At 50.0% G+C, this 22,203-nt stretch overlaps 2 protein-coding genes across 2 annotated transcripts; both read left to right on the top strand.

Annotated features, from left to right (window-relative positions):
• Positions 1 to 765: 765 nt before the first annotated feature.
• On the top strand, positions 766 to 13,643 carry si:dkey-6n6.1 (uncharacterized protein LOC100170811 homolog). Its single transcript, XM_056612288.1, has 11 exons — positions 766 to 867; positions 2,737 to 2,944; positions 3,279 to 3,398; positions 5,302 to 5,498; positions 6,692 to 7,316; positions 7,697 to 7,812; positions 9,345 to 9,480; positions 10,377 to 10,534; positions 10,668 to 10,807; positions 12,581 to 12,907; positions 13,472 to 13,643. Exons 1-11 carry the CDS (start codon positions 766 to 768, stop codon positions 13,641 to 13,643), a joined length of 2,301 nt encoding a protein of 766 aa, XP_056468263.1.
• A 1,959-nt stretch (positions 13,644 to 15,602) lies between these two features.
• On the top strand, positions 15,603 to 21,864 carry bgna (biglycan a). The gene is made up of 8 exons (XM_056611340.1): positions 15,603 to 15,807; positions 17,449 to 17,715; positions 18,368 to 18,480; positions 19,846 to 20,059; positions 20,365 to 20,475; positions 20,639 to 20,732; positions 21,019 to 21,157; positions 21,321 to 21,864. Exons 2-8 carry the CDS (start codon positions 17,475 to 17,477, stop codon positions 21,516 to 21,518), a joined length of 1,110 nt encoding a protein of 369 aa, XP_056467315.1. The 5' UTR covers positions 15,603 to 15,807; positions 17,449 to 17,474; the 3' UTR covers positions 21,519 to 21,864.
• Positions 21,865 to 22,203: the final 339 nt, after the last annotated feature.

Below are 22,203 nucleotides of genomic sequence, written 5' to 3'. Positions count from 1 at the left end.
GGTCAGGCATATCAATTTCCTCATAAACAGGAACGCTCTTCTAAATTCCGTACATACTGAGGGTGGACATCTGCCCCCCCCCCGCCCCCCCCCACACACACACACACATATACAAAACCCTGTCAATCAGGCACTAGAAGCATATAAAGTCTGTCCATCAGGCCCCAGTATAATCCCGAGGTACTGTTGGCCGATGGTCATTGTGAGAAGTGGCAAACCACAGAAGAAGAACATGTTTTATGACAATAGAGTCGAGGTGAAGATCTAAAATGGCATGTGTCCTTGACTAGAAATAGTGTTGCAATTCAGGGGGTGGTGTGTGTGTGTGTGTGTGTGTGTGTGTGCGTGTGTGTGTGTGGGTGTTTGTGTGTGTGTGTGTGTGTGTGCGTGCTTATTTGAATGTGCATGTGTGTATCTGTGTGTTTATTTAGGTGGATGTGTGCATGTGTGTTTATTGGAATGCACGTATGAATGTGTGTTATTTAAATGTGTCTTTGTGCATGTGCATGTCTGTTTATTTATGCTGGTGTGCATGTGTGTTTATTTGAATGGTTGTGTATTCTCTTATTAAGGTGTGTGTGTGTGTATGTGTGTGTGTGTGTGTGTGTGTGTGTGTGTGTGTGTGTGTGTGTGTGTGTGTGTGTGTGTGTGTGTGTGTGTGTGTGTGTGTGTTTGTGTGTGCATGATTTTATCAGTGTGTGTGTATACGTGCAACGCGTGTGCTTGGAAGAGGCATCAGGGTAATGAGGGGTAATAGAGGGGTACATGGGGTACCGTAGCCCGCCCCCTCTCTGCTGGAGGAACCGTTCTCTGGCCCAGCAGCACCTGCTGTCGGTCGGCAGCTGTAACTGGGGTCAGGGGTCAGGGGTCAGACTGCAGGGTTTGGACCCGGTTATGTGCGGACACCGAACGGCTTTAGATGCAATTAAGACCAGACGGGACCTAAAGGCCGTGCTTACCTTAGCTGCTTCCCCCAGGGCGGTCCCTAACCCTAACCCTAACCCGGTTTTATGGGGTCGTGAAATGACCATGCTGAGATGTTACGATGAAACCGAATGTAAAGATGGCAAGTCTGAATAGTCTGAATTATTTACAGGCATTGTCCGTTTCCTTTCTGCAGTTTACATTTGTGATGAGGTGACCACCACTACCACTATATCACTTTTTAAATCCCTAATTTCTCTCGGATTAATTTAACACTTGTGTTGTTGTAGTACCCTGTATAACCATGGTGTTACACTATATATCGATTGTATGTATTAATGTCCTCGATTAAAGTGTGTTTGTAGTTTTGGGGGACTTTCGTTGACATGACAAATATCGATGTAGCGAATCAGAAAGCAGCAGGCCTGACAGGTAGGGGCCTTGGTAAGGTTGTTTACGTTCTAAAGCCCACATATTTATTTTAAATGCCCAAGGTCAAACGAGGGATGACCTCTGGGATAACGCGTTGGGATAACAGCCGTCACAACACTGCTACACCACTAGCTGTTCGAGAGAGTTAAAAATATCACCAATGTCACCAAGATATATTATTTCAAACTCACATGTTGGGGCCAAAGTTGACAACCTCTCCTGAGAACAGGAAGTTGCTTGACAAAAGGTCTGGTGTATTATATTATATAGTATATATAATATAATGTTCAACCTCTCGGGGGAGAATGTGTGGATCACTGAGTTTTGGGAAGATTTAAACACTTTGAACACAGAGACAGCCCCTTGTGAAAAGTCCATGGTGTAAACTCTTCACAAATAGCCTTGTCATGGTTTATATTTTTAACCTTTTACAAGGCTACAGGGCTGGATATTGGTCCAGTTGACCTTAATCATTCAGACTATACACAGCAGACAAAGGCTTGTTGAACTTACGACATCAAAGTTGAACCCTGCCTTCTCCCTTGTTGTTCAACATGTCTCTACTTGGAAAGACTCATAAACCTTAGTGTCAACACTGCAACACTTCCCCCTATGGAAGCAGAGGGTTAGGGTTAGGGCTAACACGACAGAGGAGCAGGAGGCAGAAGGCTGCTTGGTTCACATGTCCTGGAAGGAATTTCTCATATGTGTGGTTTGCAACGTAAGGAAGAAAAGTAGGAGAGAACCTGGTTGACTCTCTGGTGGTTCTACAGAGCGGTCATTCTCTCATGTCCTGCAGCCTGCACTGCTATTGGTCGGCTCTCCAGGAAGTTGTCTTTATCCCTCAGCCACACGGAGACAGCTTCCTACCGTTGGACCTGGGTCTGGGGGTTGGACCGGAGCCATAGAGGGGGCCTGTAGCGCTGGGTTGGGCTCCAGGAGAGGGGAGAGAGGTAGGGCTCCAAGCAGGAGACCCAGGGCTGGAACCTTGTGGCAGATCATCATGTTCTGCCAAGATATACTTTTTTCAAGTATTTACATATATATGTGTAATATTTTTTTTCTTCTGTTACTATTTATGCAGCAAATGTGTGTTTGCATGTTTGTGTGCAATGTGTAAGAGCGTTTTGCCATCAGTGTGCTGAAACGTTTGTTGCGGTTTTAGTTGGTCGACTCATGCATGGCCGTGCACCGTGTGTGTTGACTGGGGCCCTTGTGCACACATGCACATTTCTCTTGGCTGGAGGGGGATAATGGCAGCGAGGGGGGTTTGATATCCTGAGAAACGTATGAATGAGGGCATTTATCTCCCTCGAACCTGAAAACACCCCCCCCCCACATCTCCTGGTCGGCTCTCCTCCTCCCTGCCCCCCTCTGCAGGCTATAAGAGGGTCCTACTGGGTGTGGAGACCATTCACCATGAGGGGAGCCGGGCTGCTGTGTCTGCTGTGCGTCTGCGCCGCGGCCCCCGCGGCCCCCGCGGCCCCCGCGGCCCTGGGCCGAGCCGGGGGAGCGGGCCCGGGGCTGGGGGCCGGAGCGAGGCTCAGTGCTCGGACCGCCACCGGGAGGGCGCCCCCCCTCCCTGAGGGTGAGACAAAGACACCGGAGCGTTGGGTTGATTCATCGTTTGGGTTCCTGGTTGGCATTATCCTTCGTACCAATTTATTATGATTAGTTGTGTTATCCTATATTATAGGATAACACAACTATTTATTCTCATACACATGAGAATATATACATTTTTATAATTGTTTTTATTTTAACAATGATCGTATGTTGAGTTCTAATGTAATGTTTTAATGAATTGTGATTAGTGATGAGTGACTGATAATCATTACTGATTACTGAATCTTGACAACGTGCGAGTTGTGTGTGGCCTTCCTGTGCGTGTGCTCAGTGTTTGGGCCGTGTGCGCGCTGCAGGTCGGTGTGTGGTGTACGGGATGACCATGTTTGAGGGGGCCATGTGGTCTCCGGAGCCGTGCACTGTCTGCCAGTGTCAGGGAGACATGGTGAAGTGCAAACCCAGCGCATGTGACCCAGGTGAGACACGCCAACCTTTCAGAGTCGGTTCAGTCTCAATCTTCTCCTCTAACCGCAGAATGCACCGAGCCGATCTCTCATCCCCTCATTCCACAGCCTTACCTCAGATCATATCATTCCACTAACTAACCCATAGTATACCATCTCATATACTAAACCTTATAGTACCTATCCAAACCCAGAGTTGATCCTCCCTCTATCCAATCCCCATTCATATCCTTCCACTATCTAACCCCAGATCGTGTCCTTCCACCATCTAACCCCAGACTCTATCCTTCCACTATCTAACCCCAGACTCTATCCTTCCACTATCTAACCCCAGACTCTATCCTTCCACTATCTAACCCCAGACTCTATCCTTCCACTATCTAACCCCAGACTCTATCCTTCCACTAACCCCAGACTCTATCCTTCCACTATCTAACCCCAGACTCTATCCTTCCACTATCTAACCCCAGACTCTATCCTTCCACTATCTAACCCCAGACTCTATCCTTCCACTATCTAACCCCAGACTATCCTTCCACTATCTAACCCCAGACTCTATCCTTCCACTATCTAACCCCAGACTCTATCCTTCCACTATCTAACCCCAGACTCTATCCTTCCACTATCTAACCCCAGACTCTATCCTTCCACTATCTACCCCAGACTCTATCCTTCCACTATCTAACCCCAGACTCTATCCTTCCACTATCTAACCCCAGACTCTATCCTTCCACTATCTAACCCCAGACTCTATCCTTCCACTATCTAACCCCAGATCGTGTCCTTCCACTATCTAACACCAGACTCTATCCTTCCACTATCTAACCCCAGACTCTATCCTTCCACTATCTAACCCCAGACTCTATCCTTCCACTATCTAACCCCAGACTATCCTTCCACTATCTAACCCCAGACTCTATCCTTCCACTATCTAACCCCAGACTATCCTTCCACTATCTAACCCCAGACTCTATCCTTCCACTATCTAACCCCAGACTCTATCCTTCCACTATCTAACCCCAGACTCTATCCTTCCACTATCTAACCCCAGACTCTATCCTTCCACTATCTAACCCCAGACTCTATCCTTCCACTATCAAACCCCAGACTCTATCCTTCCACTATCTAACCCCAGACTCTATCCTTCCACTATCTAACCCCAGACTCTATCCTTCCACTATCAAACCCCAGAGTGTGTCCTTCCACACGTCAGTGTTATCTATCATCTGAATGCACCTAAGCTTTTTTCTTACAGGATGTATTACGACACAAATGTATTTAGTTATTGTCCATATCAAAAGTGATAATCAAAACTGTTATGATCGTACAATTTAAAAACCTTTCACAGGCATGACATCTCTCCTTCTGGTTAGACTCGGGTTTTTCCCTCAAGAAGTGGCACATTTGACTTTTAAATCTGCTATTCAACCAATTATAATCTCTCCCTTTCTTTCTATATATATATTTAAAGAACATTAATAACACATGTTGCACATCACATCAAATAAATGTACACAACGATCAAAGTTTATCTTTTGAATGAATGATGCGGTTGTGGTTTGGGTTATGCTAAGTACCGGTTCAGGACATCTTAAAGGTACTTCTGTATCAGTCCTCCCCACCTCGAACACTGGGAGCATTGTCTACAGATAGACTCTGGAATTATGATGAAGACATTGGTTGTGTGAAGGTCATTTGCGGAGCAGGAGGATGAAGACCACAAGTCAGACATGTTCTGGGGACTGAATGCGGCCATTGATGCCTGCTAGGGGTTAGCATTAGCGATGTACCGCCTTGACGTTTAGCTGATATTTGTTTTGGATGCTCGCCCTACTTCCTCCGTTCCCGATCCTTACGTTAATGAAGCCACTTCTGGGGGATCTTCTGAGAATGGTGGTGTTGTTGGGATTTCCAGGACCAGCAGCGGGAAAAGTTCAGGTGGTGAAGAAGACCTCGGAGCATCAGGGAGTGGGTGGAGGAGCAAGGAGGAGCAGCAGTAAGACCTCCACCTCTAGAGGACAGGAGGTGAAGGAGACCTCGGAGCATCAGGGAGTGGGTGGAGGAGCAAGGAGGAGCAGCAGTAAGACCTCCACCTCTAGAGGAGGACAGGAGGTCAGAACCAAGGGACAAACCGTGAGTCCATCACCTTTAAAACTACCGCTGCTACTGGTGTTACTGGTGATATAACTGCTAGTACGACTGCTGCTACTGGTGTTACTGGTAATAGAACTGCTAGTACGACTGCTGCTACTGGTGTTACTGGTAATAGAACTGCTAGTACGACTGCTGCTACTGGTGTTACTGGTAATAGAACTGCTAGTACGACTGCTGCTACTGGTGTTACTGGTAATAGAACTGCTAGTACGACTGCTGCTACTGGTGTTACTGGTAATAGAACTGCTAGTACGACTGCTGCTACTGGTGTTACTGGTAATAGAACTGCTAGTACGACTGCTGCTACTGGTGTTACTGGTAATAGAACTGCTAGTACGACTGCTGCTACTGGTGTTACTGGTAATAGAACTGCTAGTACGACTGCTGCTACTGGTGTTACTGGTAATAGAACTGCTAGTACGACTGCTGCTACTGGTGTTACTGGTAATAGAACTGCTAGTACGACTGCTGCTACTGGTGTTACTGGTAATAGAACTGCTAGTACGACTGCTGCTACTGGTGTTACTGGTAATAGAACTGCTAGTACGACTGCTGCTACTGTGTTACTGGTAATAGAACTGCTAGTACGACTGCTGCTACTGGTGTTACTGGTAATAGAACTGCTAGTACGACTGCTGCTACTGGTGTTACTGGTAATAGAACTGCTAGTACGACTGCTGCTACTGGTGTTACTGGTAATAGAACTGCTAGTACGACTGCTGCTACTGGTGTTACTGGTAATAGAACTGCTAGTACGACTGCTGCTACTGGTGTTACTGGTAATAGAACTGCTAGTACGACTGCTGCTACTGGTGTTACTGGTAATAGAACTGCTAGTACGACTGCTGCTACTGGTGTTACTGGTAATAGAACTGCTAGTACGACTGCTGCTACTGGTGTTACTGGTAATAGAACTGCTAGTACGACTGCTGCTACTGGTGTTACTGGTAATAGAACTGCTAGTACGACTGCTGCTACTGGTGTTACTGGTAATAGAACTGCTAGTACGACTGCTGCTACTGGTGTTACTGGTAATAGAACTGCTAGTACGACTGCTGCTACTGGTGTTACTGGTAATAGAACTGCTAGTACGACTGCTGCTAGGATTTAGTTTTCTGTAATACCTGAAGGCCTACTGTTCTGATTCCCAGCGTCCCGCCGGGGGCCCAGAGCAGCGTCCCGCCGGGGGCCCAGAGCAGCGCCCCGCCGGGGGCCCCCTCAGCCCAGAGCAGCGCCCCGCCGGGGGCCCAGAGCAGCGCCCCGCCGGGGGCCCAGAGCAGCGCCCCGCCGGGGGCCCAGAGCAGCGCCCCGCCGGGGGCCCACAGCAGCGCCCCGCCGGGGGCCCCCTCAGCCCAGAGCAGCGCCCCGCCGGGGGCCCCCCCAGCCCGGCAGCCGTCCCTCCAGCGGTTAAATCACCGGCGGCGCCCAGGAGCCGCAGGCCCCACAACTCCTCAGACGAAGAGGACCGCGACTCTTCCGACGAAGACGAGGACGCGGAGGACGAAGACGTCGTCGGCCCCCCACCTCCACCGCCGGCAAAAGCGAAGGTCGATCCCCCAACCCCGTCGCCGTCTGTGCTCCGGACCGCCCCCCCGAGACCACCTGCGCGGGGGGCGGGGGAGCGGCCCGTGGTAGCGTTCCCCCAGAAGCCCCCCTTCATGGCGTCCCTGCCGTGGGGTTGCCTGCTGGCCGACACGCTGGTGGCGTGCGGCAGCACCGGCCTGAGCCGCATGCCGCTGATCTCCGACCGGGGGGTGAGGACCCTCTACCTGGCAGGTAGGGGGCGCTGGCGGAACACACTTTAGATCAGAGGCTTTTCTGGTCACGACTTTAACATTCTTAGCATGGGGGCCTCAGTTGGAGTCAACCCCTCACCTCTTCAGCTGGACAGGGAATCAAACCCCAACGCGCCGCATGATGTGTCCGCCAGTGGAGTTACACGGGTCGGCTGTCTGTGAGACCGAAAACTTGTTTGAGCAATTTTATAGTCATTTGAAAGACATTTAAAATGACAAATGACATCGATAGACCATAACCAAGGCATGGAGTCGAACAAGATTCTCAAACTCAAGTGTAATGTTGTTCTATTGATTGGTAAAAATGAGACCCTTTACAGTATCCAATCCTAACTGTGTTGCGTTTCTTTTTGTGTCCAGACAACAAGATCAGCCGGATCCCGGCCAAGGCTCTGGCCGGTCTGCCCAACCTGGAGTGGCTGGATCTGAGCAAGAACAAGCTGGACGACGCCTCCTTCGCCCCCCTGCTGTTCCAGGTGCCCCCCCCACGCCAGCACCACCGCAGGGCCGTCCGAGTAGCATACGTACACGACGCTTCCTCCATGCTCTGTAACCGAAGGCTCTTCCTCATATCCTCGGTGCCTCCATTCTGCCCCTGTTCGACCCAAACGTTTCCTATCATGACGTCCCGAGTATAGAGAGGGTAGGTCAGCCATCCAGATGGCCAGACCTCTGGGTAGGCTGTTGGGTTCAGCTGTGACCTTCTGTTATGTAAACTCTTCCTCACTTCACCGAGTCTCCAGTGGGTTTAGGTGCGTCAGCCAACCACCAGCCAGGCTTGAAGGAAAAGCTCTCCAACTCGTGGTACTAAAAACAGGAAAAAAACCGCCTCACACTGTGAACCGCTCTGTTATGCTACGTTACCGTTCTAACTCAGCTCTATCCCCATGGCAACGCAGAGTTTATTGACCGACTCTTCGGTGGTTGATCGACACACACCTTTTTTCTACCAGCCGGTCGACCGTATTTCACAGACACATCCATAAAAAAAAGACTTAGAGCCCTTACAGGTATGGCGCGGGGACAAAGCGCACATGCTCCTTGTTGAATCAGGACCACAGGCAGAATGTTGCACCCTCGCAATGAATTCCACCAGATGCTCCGCCGGTCGGGTGCAGTTGGTCGCAGTCAACAGTGGAAAACCTCAACTAAGAGGGAGACAATGGTTTGTGCCTCCGGGCGTCTCCCAGCACAGCTCCTGGACTCCCAGCTCCTACGGTCCGTCACAGGGGTGACAGAATGTCTTCAGTCTGTCTGGGGGCAGCTGTGTTGTTCCGTGGCTCGTACATATAACACTGGTCTAGTGCGATTGGTACTCTTGTGCTCAAACAGCGAAGAAAATAAGAGAAGAGAAAATAAATCGTGTATATGTCCACGAGTCGGATGAGGAATCCACATTAATTCCGACCGGACCACATTTAATTAACGTGGCAGGAGCTTAGTCCTCTAAGGACATCTGGCCTCATAGAGCAGCTCATCCTGAAGCCCGACCCTGAAGCAGGTTAATGTCCAGTGCTTCAGAAACAACATGCAGTGGAGACTCATAGTGTTGGACCTCTCTCTCAGCGGGGACAGACCGTGTATACAGTAGGGGGGCAGGCCAGGGGTTCTCTCAGCAGGGAACAGGGCATGTATGTATACAGTAGGGGGGCAGGCCAGGGGTTCTCTCAGGGGAACAGGGCATGTATACAGTAGGGGGGCAGGCCAGGGGTTCTCTCAGCAGGGAACAGGGCATGTATACAGTAGGGGGGCAGGCCAGGGGTTCTCTCAGGGGAACAGACCGTGTATACAGTAGGGGGGCAGGCCAGGGGTTCTCTCAGCAGGGAACAGGGCATGTATACAGTAGGGGGGCGGGGGGAGGTGTGGGGGGGTGCGGGGCGGTGCGGGGGGGAGCGGGGCGGGGGGTGCGGGGCGGTGCGGGGGGGTGCGGGGCGGTGCGGGGCGGTGCGGGGCGGTGCGGGGGGGTGCGGGGGGATCCACACTAAGGCCTGGATGCTTTCCGCTGCAGAACCTGACCCGGCTGCGGCGGCTGATCCTGGACGGGAACAACCTGACCCGCGTGCCCGCCTTCCTGCCGCCCTCGCTGCTGGAGCTCAAGATCAACGACAACCAGCTCAGCGGCCTGACGCCGCGCAGCTTCAAAGGTCACACACACACACACACACACACACACACACACACACACACACACACACACACACACACACACACACACACACACACACACACACACACACACACACACATCCTCCTCCATGTCGAGAGAGAGAGAGAGAGAGAGAGAGAGAGAGAGAGAGAGAGAGAGAGAGAGAGAGAGAGAGAGAGAGAGAGAGAGAGAGAGAGAGAGAGAGAGAGAGAGAGAGAGAGAGAGAGAGAGGGAAAGAGAGAGGGAAAGAGAGAGATGGATGGATGGATGGATAGATCTATAGATATACTTTATATTTGCTTAGATTCTAGGCATGGTTGTGTGAGAGTGCTCTTGTGAAACTGAAATGACAGTTGAAAGAACACTGTAACAGTTTGTTCTCCCTTGATTAGCAGTCCGCTGGATTTAAACGTGCATTAATAAAATGAAACGTTAAAGAGCACCTATTATGCTTTTTCGACTTTCATGACCTATAAACGTTGTTATAATGATTTATAGTCATGTTTAACCATACTAAAGTGTACATGCATTTAGACATATTCCCTGCTGACGTCTGGGGTGGCTGTGCAGAGCGCTAAACACTAGGGACGCCGGTCGCCATTCACTTTTCCGGGATTTATCTACGTGTGTGTACGTGTGTGTTGACAGAGAATGCTGAAAGCGCCCAGATGAGAGGAAAAGGTTCCCGAAAATCTACATCGTTTTTTGTGCTTTGATTCGTGTCAGGTTGCTCTATAGGAGTCCTTCATAAGAAATTAAGACCGGAAAAGTACTATAATAGGAGATCTTTAAAGACAAACGTCTCTATCATACAATCCCGCATTGTTCCTTTTCTTTTACTGTTCCCTATTGGAGGAATCCCAGCAGAGAGTTTAACTAACTTCATCCCGTCAGGTTTGTCCAAACTCCTGACGCTAGAACTGGAAGACAACCACTTCCACGACGGGAACGTTTCACCGTTGACCTTCCGACCACTAAGGAAGCTGGCCTACCTTCGTCTGGATGACAACCGGTTCCGGGGCGTTCCCTCGGGTCTCCCCGTCTCCCTTCAGGTACGTCCGACCCGGAGGTCTGCGCTCCAGACTACCTTGTGATTTCCTCCTCCTTGTATGACCGGCTGTTCCGTGGCTGTTGGTCATTCTGACTTCCATTTTATTTATTTGTTTTATTTTCTCTGCTTGCTAGGAGCTCCACCTCTCAGACAACAAGATAGAGGTGGTGCAAGCCGGGATCCTGAACAAAACTGTTAACCTGAGGGCTCTGGACCTGAGCCACAACCGCATCCGAGAGGACCGCATCGCCCCCCACGCCTTGCTACACCTGCTGTAAGGGTACACACCTGTAGACTAGCCCCCCGCAACAGACCCTGAAGTACATTCCCCCGTTCACTCATGTTCCACCGCGTCGATGAAAGCCATGAATATACATGGCTTTGATGAAACATGAAAGTAGCTGTTGTATCTGAAACTCATATTTATTATTGTATACTATTAAGGGTACAGTGCCAAAGGAGTGGCAAACCGGGGTGGTGGTTCCCCTGTTCAAAAAGGGGGACCAGAGAGTGTGTGCCAATTACCGGGGTATCACACTTCTCAGCCTCCCTGGTAAAGTCTACTCCAAGGTGCTGGAAAGGAGGGTTCGGCCGATCGTCGAACCTCAGATTGAAGAGGAACAATGCGGTTTTCGCCCCGGACGTGGAACTACGGACCAGCTATTCACTCTCGCAAGGATCCTGGAGGGGGCCTGGGAGTATGCCAATCCGGTCTACATGTGTTTTGTGGATCTGGAGAAGACGTATGACGGGTCCCCCGGGAGAAACTGTGGGAGGTGCTGCGGGAGTATGGGGTAAGGGGGTCTCTCCTCAGGGCCATCCAATCCCTGTACTCCCAAAGCGAGAGCTGTGTTCACGTCCTCGGCAGCCAGTCAGTTTCGTTCTCAGTGGGTGCTGGTCTCCGCCAGGGCTGCGCCTTGTCACCAATCCTGTTTGTGATATACATGGACAGGATATCGAGGCGTAGTCGTGGTGGGGAGGGGTTGCAGTTCGGTGGTCTGAGGATCTCGTCACTGCTTTTTGCAGATGATGTGGTCCTCATTGGATCATCGGCCTGTGACCTTCAGCACTCACTGGATCGGCTGGCGGCCGAGTGTGAATCGGCTGGGATGAGGATCAGCACCGCTAAATCTGAGGCCATGACTCTTAGCAGGAAACCGATGGATTGCTTACTCCGGGTAGGAAATTAGTCCTTAGCCCAAGTGAAGGAGTTCAAGTACCTCGGGGTCTTGTTCGCGAGTGAGGGTACTATGGAGCGTGAGATTGGCCTGAGAATCGGAGCAGCGGGGCGGTATTGCGTTCGCTTTACCGCACCGTTGTAACGAAAAGAGAGCTGAGCCGCAAGGCAAAGCTCTCGATCTACCGGTCGATCTTCGTTCCTATCTTCACCTATGGTCATGAGGGTTGGGTGATGACCGAAAGGACGAGATCGCGGGTACAAGCGGCCGAGATGAGTTTTCTCAGAAGGGTGGCTGGCGTCTCCCTTAGGGATAGGGTGAGAAGCTCAGCCATCCGTGAGGAACTCGGATTAGAGCCGCTGCTCCTTTACTTAGAAAGGAGTCAGCTGAGGTGGTTCGGGCATCTGGCAAGGATGCCCACTGGGCGCCTCCCTTGGGAGGTGTTTCAGGCACGTCCAGTGGGGAGGAGACCTCGGGGAAGACCCAGGACTAGGTGGAGAGATTATATCTCAACACTGGCCTGGGAACGCCTCGGGATCCCCCCGTCAGAGCTGGTCAATGTGGCCCGGGAAAGGGAAGTCTGGGGCCCCCTGCTTGAGCTGCTCCCCCCGCGACCCGACCCCGGATAAGCGGACGAAGATGAGATGAGATGAGATGATGAGACTATTAAGTAAAGCTGATACTGATTAGGATTATCTTCTCTTTTATCTATTTTCTAGCTTCTTTAATTGTCCTGTAGACTTCTAACAACCTTCAATAAGTGTCCTAACCGAGTTTTCGGATTGGTCCTAACTGAGTGTTCTGATTGGTCCTCCTGTGTTTGGTGCTAACCTCGTGTTCGGATTGGTCCTCCTGTGTTGTCCATCCAGGAAGTTGGAGTCTCTGGACCTATCCCACAACCGGCTGGTCCACGTCCCGTCCTTCCTGCCCCCGGGCGTCCGCCAGCTCGTCCTGCACCACAACCTCATCCAGCGGATCCCGGCCTTCGTGTTCGGGCACCTGGCCCCGGGCCTGGACTCCCTGCACCTGTCCCACAACCGCCTGCAGGACGGTGGCCTGGCCCCGGCCTCCTTCAGGGGGCTGAGCTCCTCGCTGGCCGAGCTGCTGCTGGACCACAATCTGCTGCACTCGGTGCCCCGGGGCCTGCTGCAGCTCAGGAACCTGCAGCACCTCCGGCTCAACCACAACCTCATCAGGTGGGCGGGTTAGGGTTTCTTCTATCTTTCTTTTTCAGCGTAATGTTCATTTGACATTTAGTACAAGAATATTCACATTTCTCAATGTCCAAGAAGGCCTCTGTTGTCCGTCCTTGCATTGATTTCTTGTGAATTTTGATACATTTTCCTTCATATGAAATGAAACAGTACCAATTAATTTTGATAAAGTGTACCATGCAAAATACTTTCTTACCTACAGGGGGCAGCAAGCTCAATGAAAACCAAAACGCCTATTCTGTAGGACACTTTATATTAAATCAATTCAGCTTTTTGTGACTGGTTAACTTGGCTCCACCATACTAATGTGAAATATTACCTCCAGACCCAACCAAGTATAAACATTACCAAGACTTAGCACTTAGGAGCCAAGATACCTCCCTGGCTCGAAGAACAACCGACCTTCCGTCTTCACAAGAGAAAATAAACCCCTGGGCTACAGTGGTGGGGCCACCGCCACATGCCCGTCCTTCTTCTAAACATTCCACCATCTCCTTCCTCTCCTCCTTCCTGCCCCCCCCCCCCCTCCTCCCCGTGCGACGGCAGCGACGTCCCGCTGGGCGCCCTGTGCGACCCGGGGGCGCGCGAGGACTCCCCCCTGCTGAGCGTCCACCTGGAGAACAACCTGATCCAGCGCCACCTCGTCCCCCCCAGCAGCTTCTCCTGCATCCGCAGTTACCACAGCGTGCTGCTGCGGCCGCAGAGGGACGAGGAGTAGGGGCGCCCAATCACAGGAGGAGGAGGGAGGGGGGAGGGAGGGGCCGCCCAATCACAGGAGGTGGGGGAGGAGGGGGGACCGCCCAATCACAGGAGGAGGAGGGAGGGACCGCCCAATCACAGGAGAAGGAGGGAGGGGAGAGGGAGGGACCGCCCAATCACAGGAGGGGAGGGAGGGGCCGCCCAATCACAGGAGGAGGGGGAGGAGGGAGGGACCGCCCAATCACAGGAGGAGGAGGGAGGGACCGCCCAATCATAGGAGGAGGAGGGAGAGGGAGGGGCCGCCCAATCACAGGAGGAGGGGAGGAGGGAGGGACCGCCCAATCACAGGAGGAGGAGGGAGGGACCGCCCAATCACAGGAGAAGGAGGAGGGGGAGGGAGGGACCGCCCAATCACAGGAGGAGAGGGAGGGGGGAGGGAGGGACCGCCCAATCACAGGAGGAGGAGGGGGTGCCCAATCACTGGAGGAGGGGGTGGAGGAGGGAGGGACCGCCCAATCACAGGAGGAGGAGGGAGGGACCGCCCAATCACAGGAGGAGGAGGGAGGGGGGAGGGAGGGACCGCCCAATCACAGGAGGAGGAGGGAGGGACCGCCCAATCACAGGAGGAGGGGGAGGAGGAGGGAGGGACCGCCCAATCACAGGAGGAGGGGGAGGGGGAAGGGAGGGACCGCCTAATCACAGGAGGAGGGGGAGGGGAGAGGGAGGGACCGCCCAATCACAGGAGGAGGAGGAGGGAGGGACCGCCCAATCACAGGAGGAGGGGGAGGAGGGAGGGAGGGACCGCCCAATCACAGCCGGAGGGAGGGAGGGACCGCCCAATCACAGGAGGAGAGGGAGGAGGGAGGGAGGGACCGCCCAATCACAGCCGGAGGGAGGGTGGAGCCGCCCAATCACAGCCCAACAGTCCGTTGGGTTCTGCTCCGTCTGATCGCTCGCCGACTGGACTCGTCTCTTGAAGGAAATCGTGAATACTTGGGAAATTAATGATAGTGACAATAATTGCTGCATTTATTTAGTGCTTTGTCAGGCACTCAAAGCGTTTGACATGTCAAACTATGAAGATAAACAGATACAAGATTCAGTAAAATTAGTAAACTAAAGGGGAATTTTGATTATCCAAGTTCTCACCAAAAACCATGATTCTAACAAAGTGATTCACTTCTTGTGGGAGACCAAAATAAAAGGATGCAGGAAGAAAGCCATTCGAGGTTAATGGTCTTGCCTTTTGTGTTCTAACAGTTGCCATAAATTCATGCTTAAAATAAAGAAATACGTGCATTTTCCATTCTGAATCCATGTGTTCAGGGCATATAATTATGAATAAATAGCATCTTATGATTCTCCTGGAGAAGCTGGTGGTCGTGGTCTTAATGTCACACGCATCCTGTGTTATTTAAACTGCTATTTTTTCGATCCTTGTATGTTAGAAGGCTGGTTTATAATTGTCTTTTCACCTATTTTGAGTTCTATAAAAATAAAAAATATTTTTGGTTTGAAATCTCTCTGTATTTTCAAGTGTAAACATCCACTGATTGGCTGAGAAGCATGCTATTATCATCCCCTATGGATTATTAAAAACCCTATCCGACCGTCTCTCTCTCTCTCTCTCTCTGTGTCTCTCTCTCTCTCTGTGTCTCTCTCTGTCTCTCTCTCTCTCTCTCTCTCTCTCTCTCTACTCTCTCTGTGTCTCTCCTCTCTCTGTGTCTCTCTCTCTCTCTGTGTCTCTCTCTTCTCTCTCTCTCTCCGCTCTCTCTCCCTCTCTCTCTCTCTCTCCTCTCTCTTCTCTCTCTCTCTCTCTCTCTCTCTCTCTCTCTCTCTCTCTCTCTCTCTCTCTCTCTCTCTCTCTGGCTCCAACCACTTGAAGCTAGATTTCTGTGCCAGTAATTTTTTTCTTTCCTTTTTTCTTAATCTATCTTTCACCCTCTCTGTTTCTTTGTCCCAGTGTTTCTCTTTCAGAACTCTCTCTCTGGTCTCTCCGTCAGGACTCTGAGCGTTAGTCTGTCCTCTGCCCCTTCCCAGAGTGTTTGTCCAGTGAGTCCCCAGTGAATTCAGCTGAGCCAATAGGAGCCGGGGAAACAGAGCTGCTCAGGCTGTGGAGTTCTCCCTCCTAAACTAACTTATGGACGGTTGAGATTTCATTCAGTTTGTCTTCACATTGAGAGGTATGTGTTTTTCCGTTTTTCTTTATATAACCTTACTGAATGATGCTAAATTGCATGTTGCTTAAAAATGACCAAATTCGATTAAATATATAAAATAAATAATCTTGCATGTTAGAATCATTATGTATATTTAAATATACATACATATACATATATGTGCATACATATACCGTGTATATATAAATATACACATTTATAGACAGTATATATACACATATACACGCAAAACGTTTTATAATATGTTATACTCATTACAGTGTGTGTTATATGGAAGAATCGGGCCACACACTCATCATGGTGACACCAGTCACCATGATGAGGCTTCTGACTTGCAGCTTCGAGGCTTGTGAATTGTTCAGGTGGCAAAAAAAACAAAGCAATGGGAGAGAGACTCTTGCATAGCATCCATGGGAATAAGAACCAATGAATTGTGAATGAATTAATGAATGAATCATAAGCAGCGTCACCGTCGCCCACATACTGTCCCTTCATCCAGGTGTGCGCCTCCGGCAGCCCGCCCATCCAGGGAGCGTATTGTTGAGCCGGGAGCCACATGTGTTTAAACAGGAGAGAGCCGTCTGCTGCTTGAGAACGGAGACTAAATATAAAGCATGGTCTTTGGTCCTCTGGGTCTGTGGCGTCTCCTGCTGCTGTGGTTCAGGGTGTGGGAGGCTCCCCTTGGGAACCAGGCCTCTACCGCATGCGGCCCTGTGGAGCGCGGCCAGACAGCCCGGCCCGCTGGGAAGCCCATTGTTTGGTTCAATATATATCTATATATATAAAGAACGCCGCCGAGAAATGCTTTTTGGGTTTTCGGTTTACTGCAAGTTCTGTGTGTTTTATCAAAACTAGGAGCAAAAAGGTAGAAACGGATCAAATCCTTATTGGTTGTGCATCCCACCAATCATGTCCTATTTAATGCTGTCTGCAAAAATACATGTTTTAGGACTTTTGTGACTCCAAAGGTTTGAGAGTAAACGTCCCCATCTTCCTGCGACCGCATCTCCTCGAGGCTCCGTCATTTCACAGCGGTGGACTTCTGACCACGTAATAGAAGGGGGAGGAAGACGAAATGTGAACTAAAACAAGGCTCGGTCATGCAGGATCTATCATTTCACGAGTCTTCATGTGTGTAACTGTATACAGGTCTTCTCCGATGAACCAGTGCATTACCAGTGTTTGTGAATGGGCCTCTGGGATAACACTTAGCTTTGGTGCGGAGTCCTGAAGTTAAAATATGTATCTTAAAGGTGGCATGGGCCTCCTTGGCTTCCATGAGTCCTACCTGCTCCTTAACAACTTGTGTGTCTTAGAAAAAAGCGGAAAGACCCTCTTGATAAAAGTGTCTGCTATATAGTAGAGGGTTAGGGTTAGGGTTAGTTAATAGGGTTAGAGTGTCTGCTATATAGTAGAGGGTTAGGGTTAGTTAATAGGGTTAGAGTGTCTGCTATATAGTAGAGGGTTAGGGTTAGGGTTAGTTAATAGGGTTAAAGTTATAGACTGCATTGCCGATGCCGAGCTTTGTCTTAAGAAATGTCTTCCTTTTGTTGCTGTGTTATAAATCTGCTGCATGATGCCTTTAAGGTGATTCCTCACCCTCTTCTCCTCTTCCATGTGATCCGTCTCCGGCCACACCACCAGAGAACACCCAGACCTGCGGTGAAGCCATGCATCTCTGTATGATAATCCTCCTCCTGGGGGGCCTAGCAGCCACCTCCCAGGCCTCCCCCTTCAGCCCGAGGGGACTCTCGCCGCTGGGCAAGACGGTGGACGTCCGGAGCTTGATGTTGTTGATGATGAACGACCAGGAGGACGGCTCCGGCTTCGTGGACTTTGAGATGCCAGCGTCCCCCAGCTGCCCGTTTGGGTGCCAGTGCAACAGGAAGGTGGTCCAGTGCTCCGACCTCGGTGAGCGGCCCCCACGGCCGGACGGACGCCATGTCGGGTGTATAGCAGCTATACCTTATTGCCCCGTAGGGGGGATGCACACTGCATACTTCTTGAGTTTTAATACAACACAGAAAATAAAAAGATAAGATATCTGTTGTAATCAGTGAGTGCCCTCCACATGGCTTGACTCACAGGGCCAGTATCCAGTACGTTGCATTCAGGGTAGCTAAAGCACATCTTCCCCGTGTGCAACGTGGAGACGTGGCCGTAGTTCTGCAGTAAATGACATATACTTACACACAACAACCAAGTGAAAGCAATGCTCACTTTAACCCTGAACCACACAGCGTGGCCTTCTCTGTGATTATCCAATCACAGTGGGGTTACAGATGTCGCGCGCTGACTCACAACGGTTGCAGAGAGGAATTTCTTTTATGAGGAGTAATTGCTGATCTATGGAGAAATGTCCCGTTTGTGAGAAAACGTTTGTAGTATGTCTGTTTACCGGAGGCATCTCTACTAGCAAGCTGTCTTTGTTGTTTAAACTGTTTGAAAAGTTGTCTTATCGTGGTTTTCATTTTTCTGTTTTTGTTGAGTGTGATCACGAGCTGAAGGAACATGTCTGTATGGCTGCTTATGGACAATAACCTTTTGAAACGTTCCCCAACAGGTTTACCTAGCGTTCCATATGACATTCCTGCTGATACAAGACTGTTGGACCTCCAGGGAAACTTCATCACAGAGATCAGAGAAAATGACTTCAAGGGTCTCAAGGATCTTTACGTAAGCCAAATCCTGTAGCTCAATGGTATTGCCTCCTTCATTCAGCACCTCTCTATATGCTAGTTTGTAACTGGTTTCTGAACTAATGTAAGTTGCTTTGGATAAGAGTGTCTGCTAAATGCTACATTGTAGAAAAATAAAGTAGGAAGACAACTTCAAATCCGCTAATTTCAGTCAAAAATAAACCGTTTTATATTGCTCTTTAAGGGAGCAGTACTGCCCTGATTCTGGAGGGATTATGATGTCAGCCAATCAGATACTGCGACTGCAATAACTGCTGTATGATCACAGGGCGTGCTGTTGCTGAGGTTTAAATTTGGTATTAACTCTTAAAGAAGGCAACACTGCCTTGTTTCTGGGTTTAGGATGGAGATAATCGGCCTGTTGTGTTCTGACTGGTCTGGTTCTGGTTCTGACTGGTCTGGTCCTGGTTCAGACTGGTCTGGGCCTGGTTCTGACTGGTCTGGTCCTGGTTCTGACTGGTCTGGTCCTGGTTCTGACTGGTCTGGTTCTGGTTCAGACTGGTCTGGTCCTGGTTCTGACTGGTCTGGTCCTGGTTCTGACTGGTCTGGTTCTGGTTCAGACTGGTCTGGTCCTGGTTCTGACTTGTCTGGTTCTGGTTCTGACAGGCTCTGGTTCTGACTGGTCTGGTTCTGACTGGTCTGGTCCTGGTTCTGAATGGTCTGGTCCTGACTGGTCCTGGTTCTGACTGGTCTGGTCCTGGTTCTGACTGGTCTGGTTCTGGTTCTGACTGGTCTGGTTCTGGTTCTGACTGGTCTGGTTCTGGTTCTGGTTCTGACAGGCTCTGGTCCTGGTTCTGACTGGTCTGGTTCTGACTGGTCTGGTCCTGGTTCTGACTGGTCTGGTTCTGGTTCTGACTGGTCTGGTTCTGGTTCTGACAGGCTCTGGTTCTGGTTCTGACTTGTCTGGTTCTGGTTCTGACAGGCTCTGGTTCTGACTGGTCTGGTTCTGACTGGTCTGGTCCTGGTTCTGAATGGTCTGGTTCTGACTGGTCCTGGTTCTGACTGGTCTGGTCCTGGTTCTGACTGGTCTGGTTCTGGTTCTGACTGGTCTGGTTCTGACAGGCTCTGGTCCTGGTTCTGACTGGTCTGGTTCTGACTGGTCTGGTCCTGGTTCTGACTGGTCTGGTTCTGGTTCTGACTGGTCTGGTTCTGGTTCTGACAGGCTATGGTTCTGGTTCTGACTGGTCTGGTTCTGGTTCTGACAGGCTCTGGTCCTGGTTCTGACTGGTCTGGTTCTGACTGGTCTGGTCCTGGTTCTGACTGGTCTGGTTCTGACTGGTCTGGTTCTGGTTCTGACAGGCTCTGGTTCTGGTTCTGACTGGTCTGGTTCTGGTTCTGACAGGCTCTGGTCCTGGTGAACAACCTCATCTCCAAGGTGCATCCGCGGGCCTTCCTTCCCCTGGTGGGCCTGCAGAAGCTCTACCTGTCCCACAACCGGCTGACCACAGTGCCCAGGAACCTCCCCTCCTCATTGGTGGAGCTCCGTATCCACGACAACAACATTAAGAAGATAGAATCCAGAACATTCGCCGGCCTTCACAAAATGAACTGTATTGGTAAACATTTTGCAGTGTATTTCATTGAAGTGAAGGTTTTTTTTATGTTATTATATAGAAATGGGCCAACATGATGTGGACCATGTTGGCTTAAATCATTCCGCCAGAATATAATTCTGTGAATGGATTATCCCTTGGCCTACATTAAAATCCAACATTCAGTATTATCACTGAGGATGTTATTATTGGACCTTCTCATTTTGAAGGTACAAAAATTGTAAAGGTAACATCTTTAATATACAGCTATTGCAAGATAAATATCATACAAATAATTCCCATTAAAATGCATTTGAATATGATGGCAGAACTGGGTCGTAACCCCATCAGGAACAGCGGCCTGGAGGCCGGGGCGTTCGACGGCCTGAATCTGAACTTCTTGAGGATTTCAGAGGCTAAACTCACCGCTATTCCCAAAGGTAAAAACAGAACTTAAAACGATCACCATGATGATAAAAGGATGATTTACATTTTCTATGTAAATTTGGGGGAGACTCGCAAAATGGTTGACGGTTGTTATTTGGAGTTACTTCAAAATAATTGTTCCCAAGTCAGTCTTTGTTTTTCTGCGCCCGTCACAAGACCTCCCGGACAGTCTTCGTGAGTTACACCTGGACCACAATCAGATCCACACCATCGGGCAGGAAGACCTCACGCATTATGGCGAACTGTACAGGTAAAAGATCTCTGCAAACATTATTCTAGCAAAATACAATTGTTAGAAATTATGAGTTATAATGACTTGTTGTTGCCTTCCCCTAAAATGTCACACATTTTGTGAATAGTATTCACTATTGAAATTACAAGACAATAAAATTATACAAATTTTAAAAATATCAATTCATCAATCAATTTGTTTTCTTTCTTCATGGCCAAACGGCCCAGGTTCTTTGGGTGTTTCTTACTCTTCAGGGAGTGTTGGAGCACACTCCTCTTCACCTATCATGTGTGTTCTCTGACAGGCTGGGCCTGGGCCACAACAGGCTTCGTGGTATCGAGTATGGGGGGCTGTACTACGTCCAGAGCCTGAGGGAGCTCCACCTCCACCACAACCTGCTCTCCTCCGTCCCCGCGGGGCTCCCAGAGATGAAGCACCTGCAGGTACCTCAGCCAAGTCCCTGCCAGCCCCGATGTTCGAAGCACGCGCTCCTTAGAATTACTTTTTTAAATACTATTTGAAATCCAGGACCACTCTGAAACGATGTCATTCCTGTTATCCTGTGAGTGACAACGTGTTGTGGTCATCATGTCCCTCCTCCTTCAGGTGGTGTACCTGCACTCCAACAACATCAGCAAGGTGGAGGTGGATGCCTTCTGCCCTTCCTCCTTCAGTGTGAAGAAGACCTTCTACAACAGCATCAGTCTCTATGACAACCCAGTGCGCTACTGGGAGGTGCAGCCTGCCACGTTCCGCTGCGTCAGCGACAGACAGGCCGTGCAGCTCGGCAACTACAAGAAGTAGCTTCCTGCTGTGGGGGAAGTGGGCGGAGTCAGCGGAGAGCAGGGCGTGGAGCAGATGGACGTCACCACGCACCACCTTATATTATCCTCAATACATTACCTTACATTACAACATGGCAAGTCATTATTTTACAATAGATTTAATTGCTTTACAATACTTAAAGTTTAATGGCAATTATTTAAAATGTACGGGGCAACACATGTCATCCTGCCAAAAAAAACATTACAACACTTTTCTTTGGGGTTCAGCTTATGTCTTGCTGATGCCAACTCTAGCTTTGTGTATTTTATTCTACATTTATTTTACAATTGATTGCCAACCAGAGACTAAATAAACTTCTTATTTTCGTGTCTTTGAAGCTGGTTGGCCATATGACAGTTTCCCATTTCTTTACACAGTCCTTTGTGTTTTAATTGAACAGTGCCAGATCCTTTGAGCTGCACTGGTTGGGTAGTAGGAGGCAGAGAAGGCAGTGCTGCATTTTATGGTCCTCTTCCCCACATTCAAAGGTGGTTTGGCCAGCTTCAGAGCCCCCTCTGGCCATGGCAGCGTTGGATGGCCCTGTTCCTGTTCTACCCGTGTCAATGGGGGGGGGGGGGTCGTCCCCAAGCCTTTTCGTCCATAGTTGGACTCTGGTTTCTTCCCGTGATACTATTAGGGGCTGGACATGGCTGGGGATGCTTCT

Source organism: Gadus chalcogrammus, chromosome 16, assembly GCF_026213295.1.
Source record: "Gadus chalcogrammus isolate NIFS_2021 chromosome 16, NIFS_Gcha_1.0, whole genome shotgun sequence".
NCBI classification, from domain to species: domain Eukaryota; kingdom Metazoa; phylum Chordata; class Actinopteri; order Gadiformes; family Gadidae; genus Gadus; species Gadus chalcogrammus.
This window is presented reverse-complemented; position numbering and strand designations above follow the sequence as displayed.

What these genes read in the sequence shown, in the direction of transcription:
- bgna (XM_056611340.1), top strand. Translation starts at nt 17,475, where the DNA reads ATGCATCTCTGTATGATAATCCTCCTCCTGGGGGGCCTAGCAGCCACC. An exon ending in AGGGTCTCAAGGATCTTTAC is followed by an intron (nt 18,481 to 19,845) that starts GTAAGCCAAATC and finishes TGGTTCTGACAG; the next exon opens with GCTCTGGTCCTGGTGAACAA. An exon ending in CAGAGATGAAGCACCTGCAG is followed by an intron (nt 21,158 to 21,320) that starts GTACCTCAGCCA and finishes CTCCTCCTTCAG; the next exon opens with GTGGTGTACCTGCACTCCAA.
- si:dkey-6n6.1 (XM_056612288.1), top strand. Translation starts at nt 766, where the DNA reads ATGGGGTACCGTAGCCCGCCCCCTCTCTGCTGGAGGAACCGTTCTCTG. An exon ending in ACTGGGGTCAGGGGTCAGGG is followed by an intron (nt 868 to 2,736) that starts GTCAGACTGCAG and finishes CCCCCTCTGCAG; the next exon opens with GCTATAAGAGGGTCCTACTG. An exon ending in GGCGCCCCCCCTCCCTGAGG is followed by an intron (nt 2,945 to 3,278) that starts GTGAGACAAAGA and finishes TGCGCGCTGCAG; the next exon opens with GTCGGTGTGTGGTGTACGGG.